Source organism: Bombina bombina, chromosome 6 (assembly GCF_027579735.1).
Source record: "Bombina bombina isolate aBomBom1 chromosome 6, aBomBom1.pri, whole genome shotgun sequence".
In the NCBI taxonomy this organism is placed as follows: domain Eukaryota; kingdom Metazoa; phylum Chordata; class Amphibia; order Anura; family Bombinatoridae; genus Bombina; species Bombina bombina.
The window spans coordinates 703,067,813-703,090,236 of record NC_069504.1 but is presented as its reverse complement, the minus strand read 5'-3'; the positions used below and the strand labels follow the sequence as shown (position 1 = coordinate 703,090,236).

The window sequence follows — 22,424 nt, the reverse complement described above, 5'->3', positions numbered from 1 at the left end:
CCTGATCCCTCCCAAACAGCTCCCTTCCCTCCCCCACCCCACAATTGTCCCCGCCATCTTAAGTACTGGCAGAAAGTATGCCAGTACTAAAATAAAAGGGTTTTTAAAAATAATAAACTTTTTTTGTCAGCATATTTACATATGCTACTGTGTAGGATCCCCCCCTTAGCCCCCAACCTCCCTGATCCCCCCCAAAACCGATCTCTAACCCTCCCCTCTGCCTTATTGGGGGCCATCTTGGGTACTGGCAGCTGTCTGCCAGTACCCAGTTTGCAAAAAAATATGTTTTTTTTTTACTTTTTGCTCGTTTTTTCTGTAGTGTAGCTTCCCCCTCCCCACAGACCAACCCCTACCACCTAACGGATTTCTTTTTTATCCAATTTGTTTATTTTTGTTTGCAATTTTGTTCCATTTTGCTACACTTTTTTTTCTGTGTGTAGCGGTTCCCACCCGCTCCCTCCCCGTGCACGCGCCCGCCCCCACCCTCCCGTGCACGTGCGCGCGTCAATGTGCGCCCCCTGGCATCCCCGCCCACGATCCCGCCCCCCTCCACACCACTAGGGCCATCGATGGCCGCCACCCGCCTCCCGGTCCGGCTCCCACCCACCAACGATGTAAGCTACCGATCTCCGGTGCAGAGAGGGCCACAGAGTGGCTCTCTCTGCACCGGATGGTTTAAAACGGTTATTGCAGGATGCCTCCATATCGAGGCATCACTGCAATAACCGGAAAACAGCTGGAAGCGAGCAGGATCGCTTCCAGCTGCTTTCCACACCGAGGACGTGCAGGGTACGTCCTCAGGCGTTAACTGCCTTTTTTTTGAGGACGTACCCTGCACGTCCTTGGTCATTAAGGGGTTAATTAGCCTTTGCAGAGACAGCGCTAAATATTTATATCTTAATTGGACATTTAATAATAGATTCCTTAACCCCTTAAGGACCAGCGACGTACCCTGTATGTCACTGGCCTTTTTTGGGGACTTGATTGTTTTATAGCGTGGTCTTGCCACCAGCGTTGAGACTGCTCTATTCCACAAATCCTGCTGGAGGGAGTGGATTAATAGTGTGTTCTTGCTAGACTTGTGCTATTATGTCCTGAAAAAAACCCTTAACGACCAGTGACATACAGAGTACATTGTGGTCATTAAGGGGTTAAAACTGCTCACTGCTTTCCTCATTAATATTTTAGATTCTGGCATTTTAAATGCATAGTAACACACTACATAGCATACACTTATACATACAGATACACACTACACAGCATACACCTATACATGCAGAGGCACACACACACACTACACAGCATACACTTATACATGCAGACACACACACACTTATACATACAGATACACACACACTACACAGCATATACTTATACATGCAGATACACACACACACACACACTACATAGCATACACTTATACAGGCAGATACACACAGTACATAGCATACACTTATACATACAGATACACACACACACTACATAGTATACACGTACACATGCAGATACACACACTACATAGTATACACTTATACATGCAGATACACACACTTCATAGTTTACATTTATACATGCAGACACACACACGACATAGCATAAACTTATATATACAGATACACACACTACACAGCTTACACTTATACATGCAGATACACACATACACACTTATAGATACAGATAGACACACACACTACATCATATATGGGTATCTGTAACTAATTGTATGGGGTCCTGGGGTTGGCAAGCACATTAGTTGGCAGTCTGAGGCTACCACTGTTCGTTGCCCTGGTGTTAGCACTGCTCATCGTATAAAACTCAAGGCATGCTAGTATTATCACCAGGGGTTAGACGTCATCACTACCAGGGGTTAGAGGTCACCATTACCTGAGGTCAGAGGGTATACAGCCTGCCTACTACTGCTTAACCCACACACCATTACTTTCCACAAGGAATCTAAAAGGTATATAACCCTGGGAGAGAAAAGCCAGCTGCTTTTTTTTTTTTTTTTAATGCATGGGGCAATGCGGGACAGGTGGCTAGCAACCCGGGACAGACCCCTAAAATTGGGACTGTCCCGCAAAAATTGGGACAGTTGGGGGGTATGCAAAGATGTAAAATGATTGATTTATATGCTAATGGTGGCTAAGGGGTAACATGACTGCCAAGTTGTTAAAAAAATATACATGGTTGGATCAAGAGTGGGGGTTTGGGAATGGTACATTGTTTAAACTTTCCATTTTACTTCTACTATCAAAATTACTTGTGCACTCTGCTGAGCCGCCTACCTGATTTTATATAAAGGATACTAAGAGAACACAGTAACTTTGATCACAGAAGTAAATTAGTAAGGTTTTTTACGTTACATGCTCTGAATAAAACATATCATTTGTTTAATTATTTCTGGAAATTGTTTAATTAATATTATAATTTTAAACAACTTCACAGCCTTGAAATTAAACTTTTAGAGATGGACGATAGAGATACGTAAACGAATACAAGTTATAAAATATATAAATAAATATATATAGGAGGACGGTAACATAGTGCACACACAGATGAATGCACTTGTCAACTGGTTACGTACAGGACACGTCACAAGAGCGCTGTTTACCAGGCAACACATTGGACACCTAAAGCACTTTTTTTTCTCCGGGGTCGTGAGGCAAAATAATCAACTATTACGGAAGAGATACCATAGCAACAATGAAACGCGATGCAGCGATTGGATAATTTCCTCATAGACTCGAGGCCTAAAAAAATACGTAATCTGCAAGGAATTTCAATGTTCTACGGCGGCTATCGAGGGACATAAGTGGTCCACTGTAATTAGTATTTGGCCCATATTTACAAAACGGAGCCTCGGTGTTCGGTTGTGGTAGCACCTGGTTATGCAATAAACATGAGCGCCAAGAGAAAACAAGAGTTATATGATCCCCTGCTCACATGGGTAAAGTATAAAAGTGTATATACTGTAGTGTTAAATAATATCGCTACATCGCACAGGGTGAAAACTTGGGGGTGGGGGGTGGGGCCCAAGAAAGTTTTTGTCCAGGGTCCAATCAATATTAAAGACGGCCCTGGCTATTACAGTGGCTTGGGTCTGATTTCAGGTCGTCTATAGGAATATAGTTTTAAGGGGTTGTAGTCAATGTGGTCTTAAAGGGACATGAAACCCAAATGTTTTCTTTCATGATTTAGAAAGAGCATGCAATTTTAAACAACTTTCTAATTTACTTCTATTATCTAATGTGCTTCATTATCTTGATATCCTTTGCTGAAAAGCATATCTAGATAGGCTCAGTAACTGCTGATTGGTGGTTGCACATAGATGCCTCATGTGATTGGCTCACCCATGTTCATTGCTATTTCTTCAACACGGGATATCTAAAGAATAAAGCAAATGAGATAATATAAGTAAATTGCAATGTTGTTTAAAATTGTATTCTGTACCTGAATAACGAAAGAAAAAAAATTGGGTTTAATGTGGGTCATAAGGAACAGATGGCTGACATGAGTTTGCAGGCCTGAGGGTTAAATCACAATCATAACTACTGTTTGTTTGTTTGTTTTTTCCCGGACCACCTGCTGGTCGTCCTGTATTTCTTTGAAAGTCAGTTGGCAAAAATATAACTGACCAGCATGTTTATGATATTTTCACTTAGCAGATGTTACAATATGCTGTTTAACCCAATTGCTCATTATGTTTTATATTTCTAGCTGTTCCATTATCTCTTTGTGCCACAATACTATAACAATTTTCACCAACTCCACCATTTTTCTTTTTAGATGCATACGTTCCAGGTCTCTGGTCCATGCAACTCGTATGAGGATCTGACAGGTGGTGTTGCAATTGCACAAGTTCTTAATAGAATGTAAGTTTAGCAAGGAGGACACTATATATCATTTGGGCACACTCTTAACGGGGCATGAAACCCAAAATGTTTCTTTCATGAATCGGAGAATAAAAATGTAAACAACATTACAATTTACTTCTATTATTTAAAGTGAATGTCAACTTTCATGATAAAGTGCCCGGGTTTTAAAAAAAACTATTAAAAACAGGGGCACTTTCATTCATGAAAGTTTACATTGCACCGGATTTTACAAATACTTACCTTTTTCTCCTGAAAAGCCGGATGGATCACAGATTTCCCCCGCCTGCTTCTTCCAGCTGTACTTGCACAACAATGACGAAACCGGCTTCCTCCAATCACGGCGTGGCCTCACCAGGTGAACGCTCCTGGGGGGGAAGCCTTGATTGGAGAGAGCCGGTTTCATCATTGCTGACGAAGTACAGAGGAGCTGCAGGTGTGGGATCAGCAACCCGTGTTTCAGGAGAAGAAGGTAAGTATTTGTAAAATCCGGTGCAATGTAAACTTTCATGAATGAAAGTGCCCATGTTTTTAATAGTTATTTTTAAAAAGCGGGCACTTTATCATGAAAGTGGACATTCACTTTAATTCGCTTCATTCTAAAGATATCCTTTGTTAAAGAAAAAGCAATGCACATGGGTGAGCCAATCATACGAGGCATCTATGTGCAGCCACCAATCGGCAACTACAGAGCCTATTTAGATGTGCTTTTCAACAAATTATATCAAGAGAATGAAGCAATTTAAATAATAGAAGTAAATTGGGAAGTTGTTAAAGAATTGCTTTCTTTTTCTAAATCATGAAAGAAAATATTTGGGTTTCATGTCCCTTTAGTTAGCTGTATTTTTGTTTCTTTCTATTTTTACTCCTCTTCTAATGCACTTTTCCTTTTCTTTTAGAGACCCATCTTGGTTTAATGATGCATGGCTCATGAGGATAAAGCTGGATACAGCAGAGAATTGGAGACTGAAGGTATGCATGACTCTTTCGTCCTTACCACATACCATGAAATTCTTCTTAATCTTAAAGGGATATGAAACCCCAAAAAATGTGTTTTGTGATTCAGAGCATACGATTTAAAAAATAATAATAATTTCCAATTAATTTATATTGTCAAATTTTAATATGTTGCCATTATTGTTCACATAAGAATAGAAAAAACAAAAACACAAAATGAAAAATATTTTTGTTGTTGTCTATTCTTATGTGAACAATAACGCTAATGAAATGATCAGTGGATGGTACTCGCTCAAAGGGGCATGAAACGCAAATTGTTTTCTTTCATGAGTCAGACAGAGAATGCAATTTTAAACAACTTTCCATTTCACTTCCATTATCAAATATTGCAGTTCTGGGAACTAGCTGAGAACATTGGGTCAGCCAATAATAAGAGGCATATACTGTATGTGGAACACAACCAGTTAGCAGCTAGCTCCCAGCAGTACATTGCTGCTCTTGAGCCTACCTAGGTATATATTTAAGCAAAGAATACCAAGAGAACAAAGTGAATTAAAGGGACATAAAACACAATTTTTTTTTTTCTTCCATGATTTAGAATGAGCATGTCATTTTAAACAACTTTCTAATTTACTTCTATTGTATAATTTGCTTCATTCTCTTGATATTCTTTGCTGAAAAGCATATCTAGATGGTAGGTGGCTGCACATAGATGCCTCGTGTGATTGGCTGAGGCATGTGCATTGCTATTTCTTCAACAAAGGATATCTAAAGAATGAAGCAAATTAGATAATAGAAGTAATTTGGAATGTTGTTTAAAATTGTTCTCTATCTGAATGAGAGAAACAAATGGGTTGAATGTCCCTTTAAGTATTACAAGTAAATTGTAAAGTTGTTTTGTATTGTATGCTCTATCTTAATTGTGAAACAAAAATTGTGGGTTTATATTCCTTTAAGTTGAACTCAAACCTGTTAAAGGGACAGTAAACACTTTTAGATTGTAATACAAATGCTTAATTATGCATAGTAAAATTACTTTTGCATTATACTTTCATTATTTATTTTGCCCCTGTTTCTGTAATTTGTTTAAAAATTGTGGATTTTCCAGTCCTAAAAGCTAAAGTTACATGACAGGCTTTACATACCTAAGCTCGTCACATCTACATATCTGTCTCTCTAATATATTTCTGTGCCATACTTTTGTGGAAAAATGACCATATGGTTATCTGTAATCAGTGTCTGTGTTCCTATGTTTTTCAGGTCAGCAATCTGAAAAGAATTTTGCAAAGTGTGCTGGAGTATTACCAGGATGTGAGTATATCTTACTATCTGAACACAAGCCACTCATTGTGGTCTTTAAAGTTAGATTTACAGAGAAGGGAGCTGATGGTGTTAGCCAGGTGATGTGAAGCAGAGGGTTAGAGTATTAATTATATATCTGCAAGGGCATTAGCATTATATACAGAGGTCATGAAATGCCTAAAGAGACACAAAACTTTCTTTCTTTTGTGATTCAGACAGAGCATACAAATTTTAGCAGATTTGCTTTGTTCTTGTCATATTCATTGTTAAAGAAATATCAAGATAGGTAGCGTGCACATTTCTGGAGCAGTACATGACAGGGAACACTGTTGCCACCTAATGTTATAAAATTGCTGTCATATATTGCTCCAGTCATGTGCACACGCCTACACCTTCCTAACAGCTTTTCAACAAAGGATACCACAAGAACAAAGTACATTTGATAATATAAGTCAATTGGAAGAACATTTTTTTTTTTTTTTTTTAATTTCTCTATCTGAATCATGAAACCATTTCTTTTAAATGTTTTTTTTTTTTTTTTTTTGTTATGTCCCTTTAACATAGGTGTAATACATGAAAACGTCTGTAAGCTAAATATGATAGACAGATAAAAGGAAATGTAACATTAAAGTTAAATACCAGATACAGAGCTATATATGGGGAATATGTTGTATTTTTTTTTTTAATCTAGGTATTGGCTCATCCAGTTTCTGATGACCACATCCCAGACGTTGCTCTTATTGGGGAATTTTCAAATACTTTGGAATTGAGAAAGATGGTGCAACTGGTGCTAGGATGTGCCATCAGCTGTGATAAAAAGGAAGGTGAGTGAATCATTGTTTGTAAGAATAAAATTGTGTTTGAATGAACTGATATCAAGCTAAATGGGACATTATGTCAGAAAAATGCATTCTAGCAATATTCTTGATACAGGGTTTCTAGAGGTTCATAAGGACGGTGTCTTGTATCAATCCTGATCAGCTTTATAATAGTGATGATAGTGATATTTTCCTAATAGAAACTTTTTTTGCTTTAAAACGTTTGTCATTCTGTCATGTTTATAAATTTACCTCTAAATAGTTGATGATATTGGTAATTTTCTTACAATGCTCACAATCTTCTGCCTGCCCCGCTCGGTAACTATTTTTTTTTTCTTCCTCTACTGATGACGTTTAGTCTGGCAACCAATCATAAATGTAGCTATACAGCTCTTTATTTCTAATGTGTAAGCATTTCTCACAGCTTCAATGCATACGCTTTACTGGTCAAATGACTCTTCCATGCGGCATCTACTTCATATAGAGTGTTCTCACCCACTCTATATGTCACTGTAGTAAATAAAAGAAGGGGGCGGAGGGAAACATTTTTTTTTCTGACACAACCAGAAACAAGATTTCTTGTAAAATGTAAGCATTAAAAAATGAGAGAGAGAAAATAAAAATATACATGAGGGAATGGATGTAGAGAGAGATATAGAGTAGATATAGTTTGGATTGTACCATTTTGTATGAACCTTTCATTTATCATCACTTTCTAATGGTAGTGACGGTCCACGATCCTTACACTTGGGAATTCAACACCTGGCCACCAGGAGGAGGCAAAGACACCACCCTACCAGAGCTAAATATATATCCCTTGTAGTTCTTTGCCTCATCATGGATCAGGTATCAAGAGAGGTGTGGTGGTGGTTTTGTTTTTTTAATTTTATTTCTTATACTGGATTACCCTCAGTGGATAGTTCCCTGAAGAGAGGAGCAAGATGTTGTTACTGGTACAATATAATCCTTCTGAGTGAAGTTCTTACTCAAACCAGCCTTTGGATGTCGCTGGGAAGTTCCCAATCCTCCAGTTCTAAAAATTGCTATATGAGTACAAGCTTTGGGGTCCCTTAGGCTGTCAGAGCGGTATGATTGGTTTGCCTATTTCTCAAGCATTTAATCCAGCAGTGCTGGATCTAGCAAATGGACGCACAGGTCTTTGGAGCTATGTTTTTATGTGCTTGGACAACTTTACAAGTGTGTGTGGTGGACACTTTATTTTTTAATGGGCAGTCTCCCTTTCTCCATTGGTTTCTCAGTGTTCTGCTTTAGAAGTGGTTCGTTATCAGGCATTTGTCATTGGAGGAGTGACCGGTCAGTTTTGGCATGTCTGAGCGCGCTTTCATGTGAGTACCTCCCTTCTGGAGCGTAGTGCACGGCAGTACACTTCGAACACAGATCCAGTTGGTGAACGATTCTGCAAGTCTCACATGGTGTATAGTTTGGAGGGGGTGAGATGCTCTACCGGATCTGGGCTAATGTTTTAATACGGTTATGCTAGTAATTTAACAATTTTTGGAAACATTGGAATGCAAGATAAAATTCAAGCTTAGATGACTACTAATTCTTTTATATATGATGCAATCATACAGATTGTTAGCATTAATACTAAAAATCCTGCTTTAGCGGTTCTTTGTAGAAGAGCTCTTTGGCTTAAATCCTGGTCGGTGGACATGGTTTCCAAGTCTAGATTGAGTTTTTTTGGTCCATGATTGGACTCCATTATTTCTACAGTGACAGGTGGTAAATGTGCCTTTTTACCACAGTACAAGAAGTCCAGGAAAAAAGGAAAATTGGGTGGATTTTTTTTAATCCCATTTGGCAGAACAAGAATCGGAGGTCTACCTCTGCCCAGATATCATAAACATACAAAACTACCTGGAAACCTAACACTGTTTGGTATCTACAGTTTGCGTTTTTGAACAAGCATTACCAATTCCTAGCTCTCCCCTTTGGGGTGGCTACTGCTCCCAGAATCTTTACAAAGATTTTGGGTACTCTTCTTCATTCAATTACCAATCAATGTTTTAGAACTCATGGCGATTTTCAATGCTCTACAAGCGTGGCCACTTCTTTGATCTGTTTCCAATCGGACAATATTACGACGGTGGCGTACATCAATCACTAGGGAGGAACAAGGAGTTCCTTAGCAATGCAGGAAGTGTCTCACATTCTGTCCTGAGCGGAAACTTATCAGTAAAACTTTTTACCCATTCACATCCCAGGAGTAAAGAATTGGTAAGCAGATTTCTTGAGTCGTCAGACCCTTCACTTGGGCAAGTGGTCACTCAATCAGGAGGTTTTCAATAGTGTGTTGGAACAGTGGGGGATGCCAGAGAGATCTCATGGCTTCACGCCTAAATCACAAATTACCAAGGTATGGCTCGAGGTCGAGAGATGCTCAAGCTGAGTTGATAAACAAGTTAACCGCTCCCTGGCAGTACAATCTAATGTTCGTTTTCTCCATCCACAAGTGGTGGCGCGGCTCAAGCGGGAACGTGTGTCAGCTACTATTCTAGCTCAGGCATGGCCTTGCAAATCAGAGTCCCTTCTTTGTTTCCTAATCCAAAGTCTCCACAGGAGAGATTTTTACATAATCTAGATGTAGTGAGGGCATTAAAATGTTATCTTCAGGCTGCTAAGGAGTTTCGTCAATCGTCTAGTCTATTTGTCTTATATTCTGGTAAGGGTCAGAAGGCCACGGCTGTGTCCTTATCCTTTTGGTTGAAGAGCATGATTCACAGGGCTTACTTGGAAGCTGGTCAAGATCCGCCAATCAGAATTACTGCTCATTCCACCAGTTCAGTTGCTACTTCTTGGACGTTCAAGAATGAGGCCACAATTTTCACAAATTTGCAAGGCTGTGACTTGGTCTTTCCTGCACTCTTTTACTAAGTTCTATCATTTTGATGTTTGCTTCAGTGGAGGTTGCTTTTGGAAGGAAGGGTCTTAGGGTGGTGGTGACTAGGGTTTAGGTGCCTGCTTAACCTTTCTTTTTCCCCCCATTACATTTGTAGACTTCTCAGTTTGGTTATTGGTTCCTAAGTGTAAGGATTGTGGACTCTCATTACCATTAGAAAGAAAACCAAATGTATTCTTACCTAAGAAATTTTAATTTCTTTCTTGCTATTGAGTCCACGAACCCACCCAACAGATGTAGTGCATGACAGCGGCAGTCTTAGTTTGCACCTTTTTACCCTACGGTCTGGTCTATATTAAAAGGACACTGAACCCAAATATTTTCTTTCATGATTCAGAAAGAGCATGCAATTTTAAGCAACTTTCTAATTAACTGCTATTATCAATTTTTCTTTGTTCTTTTGCTATCTTTATTTGAAAAAGAAGGCATCTAAGCTATTTGTTTGGTTCAGTACCCTGGACAGCACTTGTTCATTGGTGGATTAATTTATCCACTAATCAGCAAGAACAACCCAGGTTGTTCACCAAAAATGGTCCGGCTCTAAACTTACATTCTTGCATTTCAAATCAAGATACCAAGAGAATGAAGAAAATGTGATAATAGGAGTAAATTATAAAGTTGCTTAAAATTGCTGCTCTATCTGAATCACAAAAGAAAATTTTTGGCTTCAGTGTCCCTTTAAACTCAGGTAAGGTGTCTTTGCCTCCTCCTGGTGGCTAGGTGTAGAATTCTATTTTATTTTACTTGTGTTCTCATTTGTTTTGTTCTTTTGGTATCCTTTGTTGAAAGAGCAGCGTTGCTCTACTGGAAGCTAGCTGAACACTTCAGGTGAACCAGTGACGAGGCATATATGTGCATCCACAAATTCACAGCAGTGCATTTATGCCCCTGAGCCTGTCTAGGTATGCTTTTTTTTTTTATAAAAAAAACCCAGAATACCAAGAGAACAAAGCATATTGGATAATAGAAGTAAATTGGAAAGTTGTTTTGAAATTGCATTCTCTTTAATTCATGAAACTTTTTTAAATTTTGGCCTTACTTCTATATGTTTAAAGTGAAAGTCAATCCTAGCGTTTTTGAAACGCTAGGATTAACTATTGAAACAAATAAAAGGGGACTTTCATTCATGAAGTATAAGATACTTCATGTAGAAAGATCCTTTATTTGTTTCAAGCGATTGCCGTTCTTAGCTGCTCATGCAGCCTAAAGCATATCACTGTTTGACTTGAGAGGTGACTTTTTCACCTCTTAGCCAATAGCCGTGCGGTAAATCCGGCTTGGCACCCTTGGGAGCCAGATTTACCGCACGGCTATTGGCTAAGAGGTGAAAACGTCACCTCTTAGCAAAACATTTTTTTGCCGTAGGCTGCTGTAGCAGCTAACAACGGTGATCGATTTAAACAAAGGATCTTTCTACATTAAGTATCTTATACTTCATGAATGAAAGTCCCCTTTTATTTGTTTCAATAGTTAATCCTAGTGTTTCAAAAACGCTAGGGTTGACTTTTACTTTAATGCAGTTGTTTTTGTGGTTATATTTTTTTGAAGCATGATGGTTAGACAAGTTATAATTCTTACTTGATCAGCTTTATATTTTAGTAGTGTGTGGTGTGTTTTTTTTTTTTTTTTTAATTTTCTTTCTTTTTTTATGACACGATGAGTCCACGGATCATCTTAATTACTAATGGGATATTCACCTCCTAGTCAGCAAGAGGAGGCAAAGAGCACTACAGCAGAGCTGTTAAATAGCTCCTCCCTTCCCTCCCACCCCAGTCATTCTCTTTAACTATGTTAGTGATAGGAAGTGGTAAAGTGAGGTGTTAGTATAAATTCTTCAATCAAGAGTTTATTATTTTTAAAGTAGTGCAAGACTGTGCTGCTTTGTTCTAGGGTGTAGCCGTAGTCCATATCAGTCTCTTCAGTAGAGCATTGGTGGCTTTAGAGCAATGGGAACTTGTGGGACATAATTCTCACTGCGCCTCCCATATATTGATGCTGCCCTGCCTCTGGAAAACCTGAGAGATTCTAACTCGGGACTTTCTCTTCATTCACAGGTCCATGTGAGGGATAGGACCTCTCAAACCTGGAATCTGCCTTGCTGTCAGGCAGCATATGAGGTAAGTGCTGACTTTTTTTTTATCTGGGGGAAAATGGAGTCTCAGAAATAAAGGAGGGCACTTTATTTATTTACAAGCCTCATTATTATTTTTATAGTCTCCCCTTAGGCATAGGGGACATTTGGGCAGCATTGCAGCAGGCACTGGGTCTTAAAGGAAATGGTATCTCAGAAATAAAGAGCACTTTATTTATTATGTACATGAGACAAGCCTCATTATTCTCATAGTCTCCCCTTAGGCATAGGGGACATTTGGGCAGCTTTGCAGCAGGCACTGGGGCTTTAAGAAAATGGTGTCTCACAAATAAAGAGCACTTTATTTATTTTGTACATGAGACAAGCCTCATTATTATTATCATAGTCTCCCATTAGGCATAGGGGACATTTGGGCAGCGTTGTAGCAACGGAGTCTCAGAAATAAAGGGCACTTTATTTACTTTATTCATGGCTCCCTTTAGGTATAGGGGACATTGAGCAGCGTTTCTGCAGGCACTGGGGCTTATTTTTACTGACATAGTTGGTTTCACATCTCCCGGCGGGTTTGTAATTTTAGAGCCAACCGGGAGATTTCCTTGACCACGCCCATGATGGGCGTAGAGTAATTGCGTGCCCTTTTTTTACTCCGCTTCAGGGTAACTGGATTCTACGCATGCGCATATTTTCCTAGTGAAACTTTCTGCGTACCTACTCCAGAGATCATCTGTGCAAGGAGTCAGTTTTACTTGATTCCTGCTCAGAGGACATAGGCACCTCTGAAGAAGTGCTGCTGATGTGTAGGGGTGTTGATACGCTTATTTTTAAAATTATTATTGCACAATAAGACTTAGACGTTTTTCAAGTAAAAAAGTTACTTTTATTATTTAAAGAGACAGTAACTTTTTTTTTTTTTTTTTTTTTTTTTTTTTTTTTTTTTGGCACTTCTAATAAAAATGTATCTTTGGATTATTAAATTGTTTCAGTTTAATGTTAGAAATGGACCTAGAGGTTTTACAATGTGTCACTTCCTCAATATGACTTAATGCCAATGTGGAACCACTAATCCCTTTTTTTTTTTTTTTTTTTTTTTTTTTTTTCTGTTCATCTGGTATTGAAGGAACTTTAAGATACAGGGATAAACTTTGTTCTGAGCCAACATTTTCTAACAAAGACGTTGTTCAGGAATGCTCAATATATAACGCAGCTTTGTTCTCAAACGTCCCAGAGTTTACCGCCCTTACATGCAGTGCCCTGCACTTCCTCTCAAACTCCCGTTGGAGTTAGAGTACGAGGAAAATCAGATATTCAGTAAGCGAGGTTTCTGACGCAGTTGTTGCTATTTCAGAGGACCCCTCCCAGAAGCCTGAGGAGGAGGATACCATAGTAGCATCTGAAGGTGAAAATTTCAGATTCTGCCAGTGTAATACATCTTGCTGACACTGAAGGTGTGTCTTTCAGGTTTTAGCTAGATCACCTCCGTCTGTTACTTAAGGAGGTTTTAGCTACTTGGATGACAGTTGTTCCTAAGAAGTCCAGTAAGCGGAACAAATATTTTGAGGTTTCTTCCTCGATAGGCGTGTTTCCGGTACCAGACCGAGCTTCTGAGATCATTGCTAAGGACTGGAAGATGTTTCCCATAGCCGACTCTGTTAAGGGGGCTTGGCAAACAGTCCCCAAGGTGGAAGGAACCTTTTACTCCTTGGCTAAGAGAACTACTGTTCCTATAGAGGATAGTTGCTCTTTCAAAGATCCTATGGACAAGATTACTCAAAAGGATGTATGTACATCAGGGCTCACAATGACAGCCAGTTGTGTGCATTGCTACCGTCTCTAGTGTGGCGGCATATTGGTTTGATACATTGTCTGATGCTATCAGGACAGAAATTTCCCTGGATGAAATCCAGGATATGATAAAGTATTTTATTTAACTAATTCCTTTATTACGGATATTTCCCTTCAAGTTATTAAACTGGGAGTAAACATTTCAGGTTTCTCTATTCTAGCTTGTAAAGCCTTAGGGTTAAAACCTTGGTCTGCGGATGTGACCTCTAAGTCTAAGCTTTTAGCAATTCCTTACAAGGGGAAGACCTTGTTTGGACCTGGCTTGACGGAAATTATCTCTGATATCTCGGGAGGTAAAGGACATCTTCTCCCTCAGGATAAGTGAAACAAACAAAGAGGACGACAGAGTATTTTTCGTTCCTTTCAAGATTTCAAGTGAAATTCTTCCTTTTCCGCCTCCAGGCAGGAACAGTTAATTCCTTTATGGAGACACAATCAGTCTTGGAATAAGGGAAAACAATCCAAGAAACCTGCTATTGAACCGAAGACAGCATGAATGGCCTGCTACCGATCCGGGACCGGATCTTGTAGGGGGAAGACTTTTCTTCTTCGCTCAGGTTCGAGATGTTCAGGGTCCCCGGGCAATAGAAATAGTGTCCCAGGGATACAAACAAGAGAAGCGTTCTTACACTGTGTAGGAGACCTCTCCGACCTGGGAGTGATTGTTCCTATTCCGATACAGGAATAGGGTCTGGATTTTATTCAAATCTGTTTGTGGTTCCCAAAGAAGAGGGAACTTTCAGGCCAATTTTAGATCTTAAGAGTCTAAACAAATTTCTTAAAGTACCGTCCTTCTGGATGGAAACTATCCGTTCCATTCTCCCTTTGATCAAAGAGGGTCAGTTTATGACAACAGTGGTTTTAAAGGACGCGTACCTGCATGTTCCCATTTATAGGGATCATCACTAGTTCCTAAAATTTGCCTTTCTAGACAAACTCTTCCAACCGTGGCTCCTCCATTCGGTCTTGCCACAGCTCCCAGAATTTTCACAAAGGTTCGGGGATCGCTGTTAGAGGTGCTTCGGTTAACGGACATTGCAGTGGTGTCCTATCTGGACGACATCACAGTCCAGGCGCTATTCTTACATCAAGCAAGATCCACACACGGACATTGTTATCCTTCCGGCGATATCATGGGTGGAAGGTAAAATTGGAAAAGAGTTCCTTAGTCCCTAATACAAGAGTAACTTTCTTGGGAATTATAACAGTTTCCCTATCAATGAAGATTTTTCTGACAGAAGTCATGAAATCAAAGATTATCGATACTTGTCTAGAGCTTCAGTCCATTCCTCGGCCATCAGTGGCCCAGTGCAGGGCGGTAATCGGGCTGCTGGTGGTGGCAATGTACATCATCCCGATTGCTTGGTTCCCACCTCAGACCTCTACAGTTAAGCATGTTCAGGCTATGGAAGATTAGACGGATTTGTCTCCTCGAATACTACTGGGTAGGAGACAAGGGATTCTCCTTAATGGCGGTTGTCTATGGATCATTTCTCCCAGGGATCCTGCTTTCGCAGACCATCTTGGTTGATTGTGACAACAGTTGCCAGCCTTCTAGGGTAGGGAGCAGTCAGGGGTTCCCTAAAGGTGCAAGGAGTTTGGGCTCAGTTCTTCCTATAAACATCCTGGAACTGAGAGCGATCTTCAACGCTCTTCCGGCCTGACCTCAGTTAGCCTCGGTCCAGTCTATCAGGTTCTAGTAGGACAACATAACTCCATCTGGAAGTGTTCTCCAGCCTGATTCTCAAGTGGGGTCAGCCGGAATTGGATCTCTTGGCATCGACAGAATGCCAAGCTCCCGTGATACGGGTCGAGATCCAGGGACCCCCAGGCGGAACTGATGGATGCCCTGGCGGTTCCTTGGACCTTCAGTCTAGCATATCTCTTTCATCTGTTTGCTTTCCTTCTTCGGGTTATTGCTCGAAGCAAGTAGGAAAGGCCATCTGTGATTCTCATTGCACCTGCTTGGCCTCGCAGGAATTGGTATGCTGATCTGGTGGACATGTCATTGCCACCTTGGAGACTTCCGTTAAGGAAGGACCTTCTAATTTGAGGGTCCTTCCTTCACCAAAATCTAGTTTTCTCTGAAGCTGTCTGCTCGGAGATGGAACGCTTAATTTTATCCAAGCAGGGTTTTTCTGACTCGGTCATAGAGACCATGATTCAGGCTCGTAAGCCTGTATCTAGAAGGACTTACCATCAGGGCGTATATATCTCTATTGGTGTGAATCCAAAGGCTACTCATGGAGTAGACTTACGATTCCTAGAATTTTGTCTTTTCTCCAAGACGGTTTGGAGAAAGGGTTTATCTACATTGTAGAGTTTCATACGTTTTGCTTATGAGACTGCTGGACAGCAGCCTCCGGAGAGAGTTACGGCTTATTCCACGTAGACCATTGTTTTTCTCATGGGCATTGAAGAATGAAGCTTCTGTGGAACAGATTTGCAAGGCTGCAACTTGGTCCTATCTTCATCACACTTTTTCAAAGTTCTATAAATTTGATCTAGAGGTTCAAATCTCGGCTTTATCTATTTTTGTTACACAAACGTCTGGCGGATGTCCCAGATGTACAATCATTTTGTCAGGCCTTGGTCAGAATCAGGCCTGTGTTCAAATCAGTTACTCCCCCATGGAGTCTGAATTTAGTTCTTCAAGGGGCTTAGTTTTGGTATTAAGTGGTTATCTTGGAAAGTTGTATTTCTTATTTCTTCTGCTCGTAGAGTGTCGGAGCTCTGGGCATTGCAGTATGAGTCTCCTTACCTTATTTTCCATTCGGATAAGGTAGTTTTACGTACTATATTAGGATTTCTTCCTAAGGTTGTTTCCGATCGGAACATTAATCAGGAGATTGTTGTTCTTTCCTTGTGTCCTAATCCTTCTTTCAGAAGGAACGACTTCTGCACAATTTGGACGTGGTCCGTGCTTTAAAGTTTTACCTTTTTGCTTTGGCTGAGGCCGTTTTTTTGGGAGAAAGGTTCTTCAAGCAGTGGTGCCTTCCGTTTAGGTTCCCTGTCTTGTCCCTCCCGTATCATCTGTGTACTCTAGCTTGGTTATTGAATTCCGTTAGTAATTAAGATGATCCGTGGACTCATCGTGGCGTAAGAAAAGAAAATTTATGCTTACCTGATAAATTTTATTTCTTTTTTGACACAATGAGTCCACGGCCCGCCCTGTTCTTGTAAGACCGGTTGTGGGTTATTGTAAACTTCAGACACCTCTGCACCTTGACTTTTCCTTTCTTTCCTTAACTTCTGGAGTGGGAGGGAAGGGAGGAGCTATTTAACAGCTCTGCTGTGGTGCTCTTTGCCTCCTCCTGCTGACTAGGAGGTGAATATCCCATTAGTAATTAAGATGATCCGTGGACTTATCGTGTCAAAAAAGAAATAAATTTATCAGGTAAGCATAAATTTTTCTTTTTATGCATCTAGAGCACATCCAGCAGATTATGACCTTGGGGGAGTCTGTACAGCAGGCAGTGATGGAATCCATACAGGAGGTGAGCGGTATCAACTTGTGATGTGACAGAGCTGAGGAAATGGACTGTAAGACTGACTGTGATATTAATTCTAAACCTACGCCTGATTATTTCAGAGTATACAGTGCCCAGCTCCTTCATTATAAGGGCAAAAAGATTGTTTGGAAAATAAAAAAATAATTTAAAAAAATTAAGTGATTTTTTTTTAATTGTATAACAAGGTATTCATGTTGGCTACCTCCTCAGCTGTGGACAGGAATGAGCTTTTACAAATTTGACAGCAAAAGTAGATTTACTCTGCAAAGAGACATCCGTTTAAGTCACATCCATTTTTAATAGACTCTCTCTTAAAGGAACATGGCACTCAGTTACATCTGTTCCAGCTAAAAGAGCATGTTTCAAAGTGTATTAAAGCCTCTTTTCAAAAAATATGATTACAAAAAAAAGCTTTTTCTGTATGAGCATTGGATTCTTCTACATCCTGTTAGTTTCACATTAAATGTAAACATCTTTTACTTAATGTTTTTTTTCTTCCCCAGAAGAGTTGCAGATGGAGGGTGGGGGGAAAATCCCATAATAATGTCAATGGTTTTGGAATTGGATGTCCAACAAGCTCATATAGGCAGATAGATGGTCAGGTAGCCAAGTCTAAACTGCATTTTTTTTAAGTAAGTTAATATTGCTGCAATTGCTTTTCAATAGCCAAACTACATGCACTATTGACTTTATTTGAATCTGCCAATCTGTTCTTGAGTCTGCAGCTGACAAGGCTAACAGTCATTATGTTAGTGTAAAGTGCATTGTTTTGCAGTTATCAGTTAAAGGGATAGTAAACACCAAAAATGTTATTATTTAAAAAGATAGATAATCTCTTTATTTACCATTCCCCAGTTTTACATAACCAACACTATTATAGAAATATACTTGTTACCTCTGTAATTACCTTGTATCTAAGCTTCTGCTGACTGCCTCCTTATCTCAGACTTGCATTTCAGGTAATTAGTGCTGACTCTTAAATAACTTCACATGCATGTGCACAATGTTATCTATCTGAAATACATGCACTAACGCCCTATAGCTGTGAAGAAATGTCAAATGCATTCAAATTAGAGGTGGCCTTCAAGGGCTTAGAAATTGGCATATGAGCCTACCTAGTATTAGCTTTTAACTAAGAATAACAAGAGAACAAAGCAAATTTGATGATAAAGTAAATTAGAAAGTTGTTAAAAATGTTATGCCCTGTCTGAATGATGAAAGTTTTATTTGGTCTTTACTATCCCTTTAAAGCCAATTAGGGAAATATATGTAACAGGGTTAGCTTTGAAAGTTTGCATTCTGCTGATATGTTAATGTATAGGAATACCACAGAAAAATGTTGAAATTACAAGGTATTTACTGTCCAAAAATAGTAATAAAAAAGTCACTAATTTCGATACTATCTTTTGAAAATTGATTTAAAAAAAATACTGTTTATAAATGGTAATTATTCTGAGCATAATTTATCCAGGCATTAGCTAATCGGGAACCATTAAATGCAATCCTGTGGGACTAGCAGCTGTATGGGAAGCCTCTCTTGTATACAGTATATTATGAACAACCAGCAATTTCTCAATAAAAGTATTGTGATAGTTTTAGACAATGTATCATAATCACATAATGGTTGCTATAATGCTATCACGCCTGTCTGTGTGTCACGTACATGCTGGCTTAGGTTTGTGTTTTGCTTTCTAACCCCCATCTCTCTTTGCAGCTATTAAGCAAGGACCCTGCGGATACTGTGACTAGTGACCACTATGGAAACTATGACAGCCAAGTGAGTGTTTCTGTATTGTGCTGTAGTGGCTCTGGTGGTCACTGCAGCCTTTCTGTGATTTTTGAAGCTCTATTTTTTGTAATAAAAAAGATAGATATTATGTGCTATTATTTTTTTGCCTGCATTTCCTGTCCCTTTAACAAGACATCAACCACCTTTTTGCTTTTGTGTATTAAAAAAACAATACAAAATCACTTGTCTTGCGCTCCCTAGTGAAGTAAAAAGGCAAATTCTATAATAAATACTGCAAAATAAAAAATGTCTGATTTAGATCATTTGAAGCACTTTGAAAACCTAGGTTGCAGATTTTACTTTTTGGCCTCTCTGGCCAAAAAGTACACATTTTACACAACAAGAAGAGTTGTTTAGTGTCCCTTTTAAATATGGAAATTGTAGTTTTCCCACTGCCCCAGAGATACTGGAGAACATACCATAAAAAAACGAACTCTGACCCTCCTAAACGGTACACAGTAAGTGCTTGATATGTGCATGGGCTCGTTTAAAGTTGTCCCTGATTAGCCACAGCAAAGGAGGCAAGGTAAGCAGCACTCAAGTCTTTCCCCCCCCCCTTAAATATTCATAGCAAGGGCTAAACATATCACAATAATTTACAAGACAAAAGGTCTGTATAAAAGTGTTTTGAAATCCCTTAGCTGTCGTCTTTTTTTAGCACCGTTTAAATTGTTTTGCAATCCATGGACATAAATATAATTATCTATTATGGTAATTAAGCAATCAATGTGTAGAATGTAGCTGGGTTAGTATTTTGTAGTGCAGGATATGCCATTCCGATTCTTGCAGAAAATGTAAAAACAAACACAATTAATTAAAATTTTAATTGCAGGATAATGGGGCAATATAAAGTATTTTACAAGTGAAATAAAGTTGTTGTTTTTTTGTAACAAACAACACTTTTTTTTTCTTTCATGATTCAGATAGAGCATGCAATTTTAAGCAACTTTCTAATTTACTCCTATTATAAAAAAAAATTCTTCATTCTCATGGTATCTTTTTTATTTGAAAAGCAAGAATGTAAGTTTAGATGCTGGCCCATTTTTGGGGAACAACCTGGGTGGTTCTTGCTGATTGGTGGATAAATTCAACCACCAATAAACAAGTGCTGCCCAGGGTTCTCAACCAAAAATTGGCTGGTTCCTTAGCTTAGATGCCTTCTTTTTCAAATAAAGATTGCAAGAGAACGAAGAAAAGTTGCTAATAGTAGTAAATTAGAAAGTTGTTTAAAATTGCATGCTCTATCTGAATCACAAAATAAAAAAATTGGGTTCAGTGTCCCTTTAAGTATACCTAGGGTTTTGTGCACAAGGTAGGTGTGAGCACGCACAAAATAATAAGTCTAATTTAGTTCTTAGACATCAAAGTGCTTTGATATTTTAAAAAAAATTTGTGGACATGAACTTTCATACAAACACTGATCCTCTCCAGTTTTGCAAGTCACTTGTGCATAGTGTTGCACATTTTATTTTCCCTTATCACATAATTCTTCCCCTGCTTTTAGTCTACATTTTTTTTTTTCATCCCATTTTTTGGAAAAAATAAACATGTTTTCTGACTTTTTTTATTTTCCCAGTCTCGCAAATATTACTTCATAAGCGAAGATACGGATGAAAAAAGTGAGCTCATGCAACGCTGCCATGACTTAGAACAGCAGGTATGTCTATATAACCATGACAGGGTGTGCTGATCTTACTGGTGTTCCCTGTTGGCTAACTGGTTTCTCTGAAGCGGTAAATCCCTCCATAAAACTACGTTTTAGCTGTGGAAAATAAATTCACACCTTAGCTTTTATTATAACAATATTTTTGACAATTAACAGCTCCTTACTAATAGCAACTGAAATAAATAAATTATAGAGCTATTAAAATTGAGCTATAGTGCAATAAAATGACAATATATGTTTTGACAGACATATATTTCACACATTGCCATTTTTTGTTATGTTAGATGCTAGACCATTTTAATACTCTAGACAAAAATATTTGTTTTTGTCTTTTTTTAAGTTATTACTAATCACATCTAATTTAAATGGTGTGTGTATACCAATTTTTATATTGTTCATACACAATTTTCACAATTGAATTGTTTTAGAATGGATAAACCGGTGTGCGATTACCGCTTTTAGTTGGGAATGTAAACAGAAATTGCTTTGTTTAAGAGTCTGTGGGCAAAAACCTCCCAGTAATTACTGGGGCCACGTAACGAGAGAGCAATTATCTGACTCAGACTATGCTATGCATAGTAGGTGTGGCATGAAGTTAATTTTATAAATGTACAGATACCTCTAATACAGCATTCTTCAAAATATTTGTGTATCTAGACATCCATTCCTCCTCCCCCCCCCCCCCCTCCCCAGTTATATCCGGCATGGCTACCTCTGTGGTGGTACCTCTGTAATATATATATATATATATATATGCACCTCCTCCTATATTACAGTTACACACAATGAAGCCACCTCCTGTGACCTCTGTTTTATCTGTGTATTCACACAGCTTCTCTGTATTACAGTTGCACACAGTTCAGTCACCTCTGGGCTGGTATCCGCAGTAATATCTGTGTATTTATACAGCTCCTCTCTGTAACAGTTATACATAATGCATTCACCTCTGGGTGTGGGATCCTCATAGAGGAGCTGTATAAATACACAGATATTACTGAGGATCCCACCCCAGAGGTGAATGCATTGTGTATAACTGTAATAAAGAGGAGATGTATAAATACACAGATATTACTGAAGATCTTACCCCAGAGATAACTGCACTTTGTATCTGTTTGTATGAGTACACAGATATAACAGAGGTACCCCCATAGTGGTGGCTTAAAGGGACATTAAACCCATATTTTTATTCTTATATTTTGAAAGAGCTTGCAATTTTATACAATTTTCTAATTTACTTCTATTATCTAATATGTTTTATTCTCTTGATTATCCTTTGCTGAAAAGCATATCTAGATAGGCACAGTAGCTGCTGATTGGTGGCTGCACATAGATGCCTCGTGATTGGGTTACCCATGTGCATTGCTATTTCTTCAACAAAGGATATCTGAAAAATAAAACAAATTAGATAATAGAAGTAAATTGGAAAGTTCTTTAAAATTGCATTCTCTGGATGAATCGTGAAAAAAATGTTGGGGTTTAATGTCCCTTTGAATTGTGTCTGACTGGAATAGAGAGGACCTTTATAAATACACAGATATTACTGAGGATCCCACCCCATAGTTGAATGTATTGTGTATAACTGTAATGGAGAGGAGCTGTATAAATACGTTGTTGTTGTTGTTGTTGTTGTTGTTATACACAATGCAGATGCCTC

General features: G+C 38.9%; 1 protein-coding gene across 2 annotated transcripts in view; it reads left to right on the top strand.

Annotated features, from left to right (window-relative positions):
- The first annotated feature begins 2,629 nt into the window (after positions 1-2,629).
- HOOK2 (hook microtubule tethering protein 2) overlaps positions 2,630-22,424 on the top strand; it is a 113,038-nt gene continuing 93,243 nt past the window's right edge. For both annotated transcript variants that reach the window (XM_053717844.1, XM_053717843.1), the window contains exons 1-8: positions 2,630-2,947; positions 3,787-3,872; positions 4,772-4,844; positions 6,090-6,140; positions 6,823-6,955; positions 17,233-17,300; positions 19,030-19,092; positions 20,681-20,761. In XM_053717844.1, coding sequence (XP_053573819.1) covers positions 2,900-2,947; positions 3,787-3,872; positions 4,772-4,844; positions 6,090-6,140; positions 6,823-6,955; positions 17,233-17,300; positions 19,030-19,092; positions 20,681-20,761 — 603 coding nt within the window. In that variant the 5' untranslated portion in view covers positions 2,630-2,899. The remainder of the gene's footprint in view (positions 2,948-3,786; positions 3,873-4,771; positions 4,845-6,089; positions 6,141-6,822; positions 6,956-17,232; positions 17,301-19,029; positions 19,093-20,680; positions 20,762-22,424) is intronic.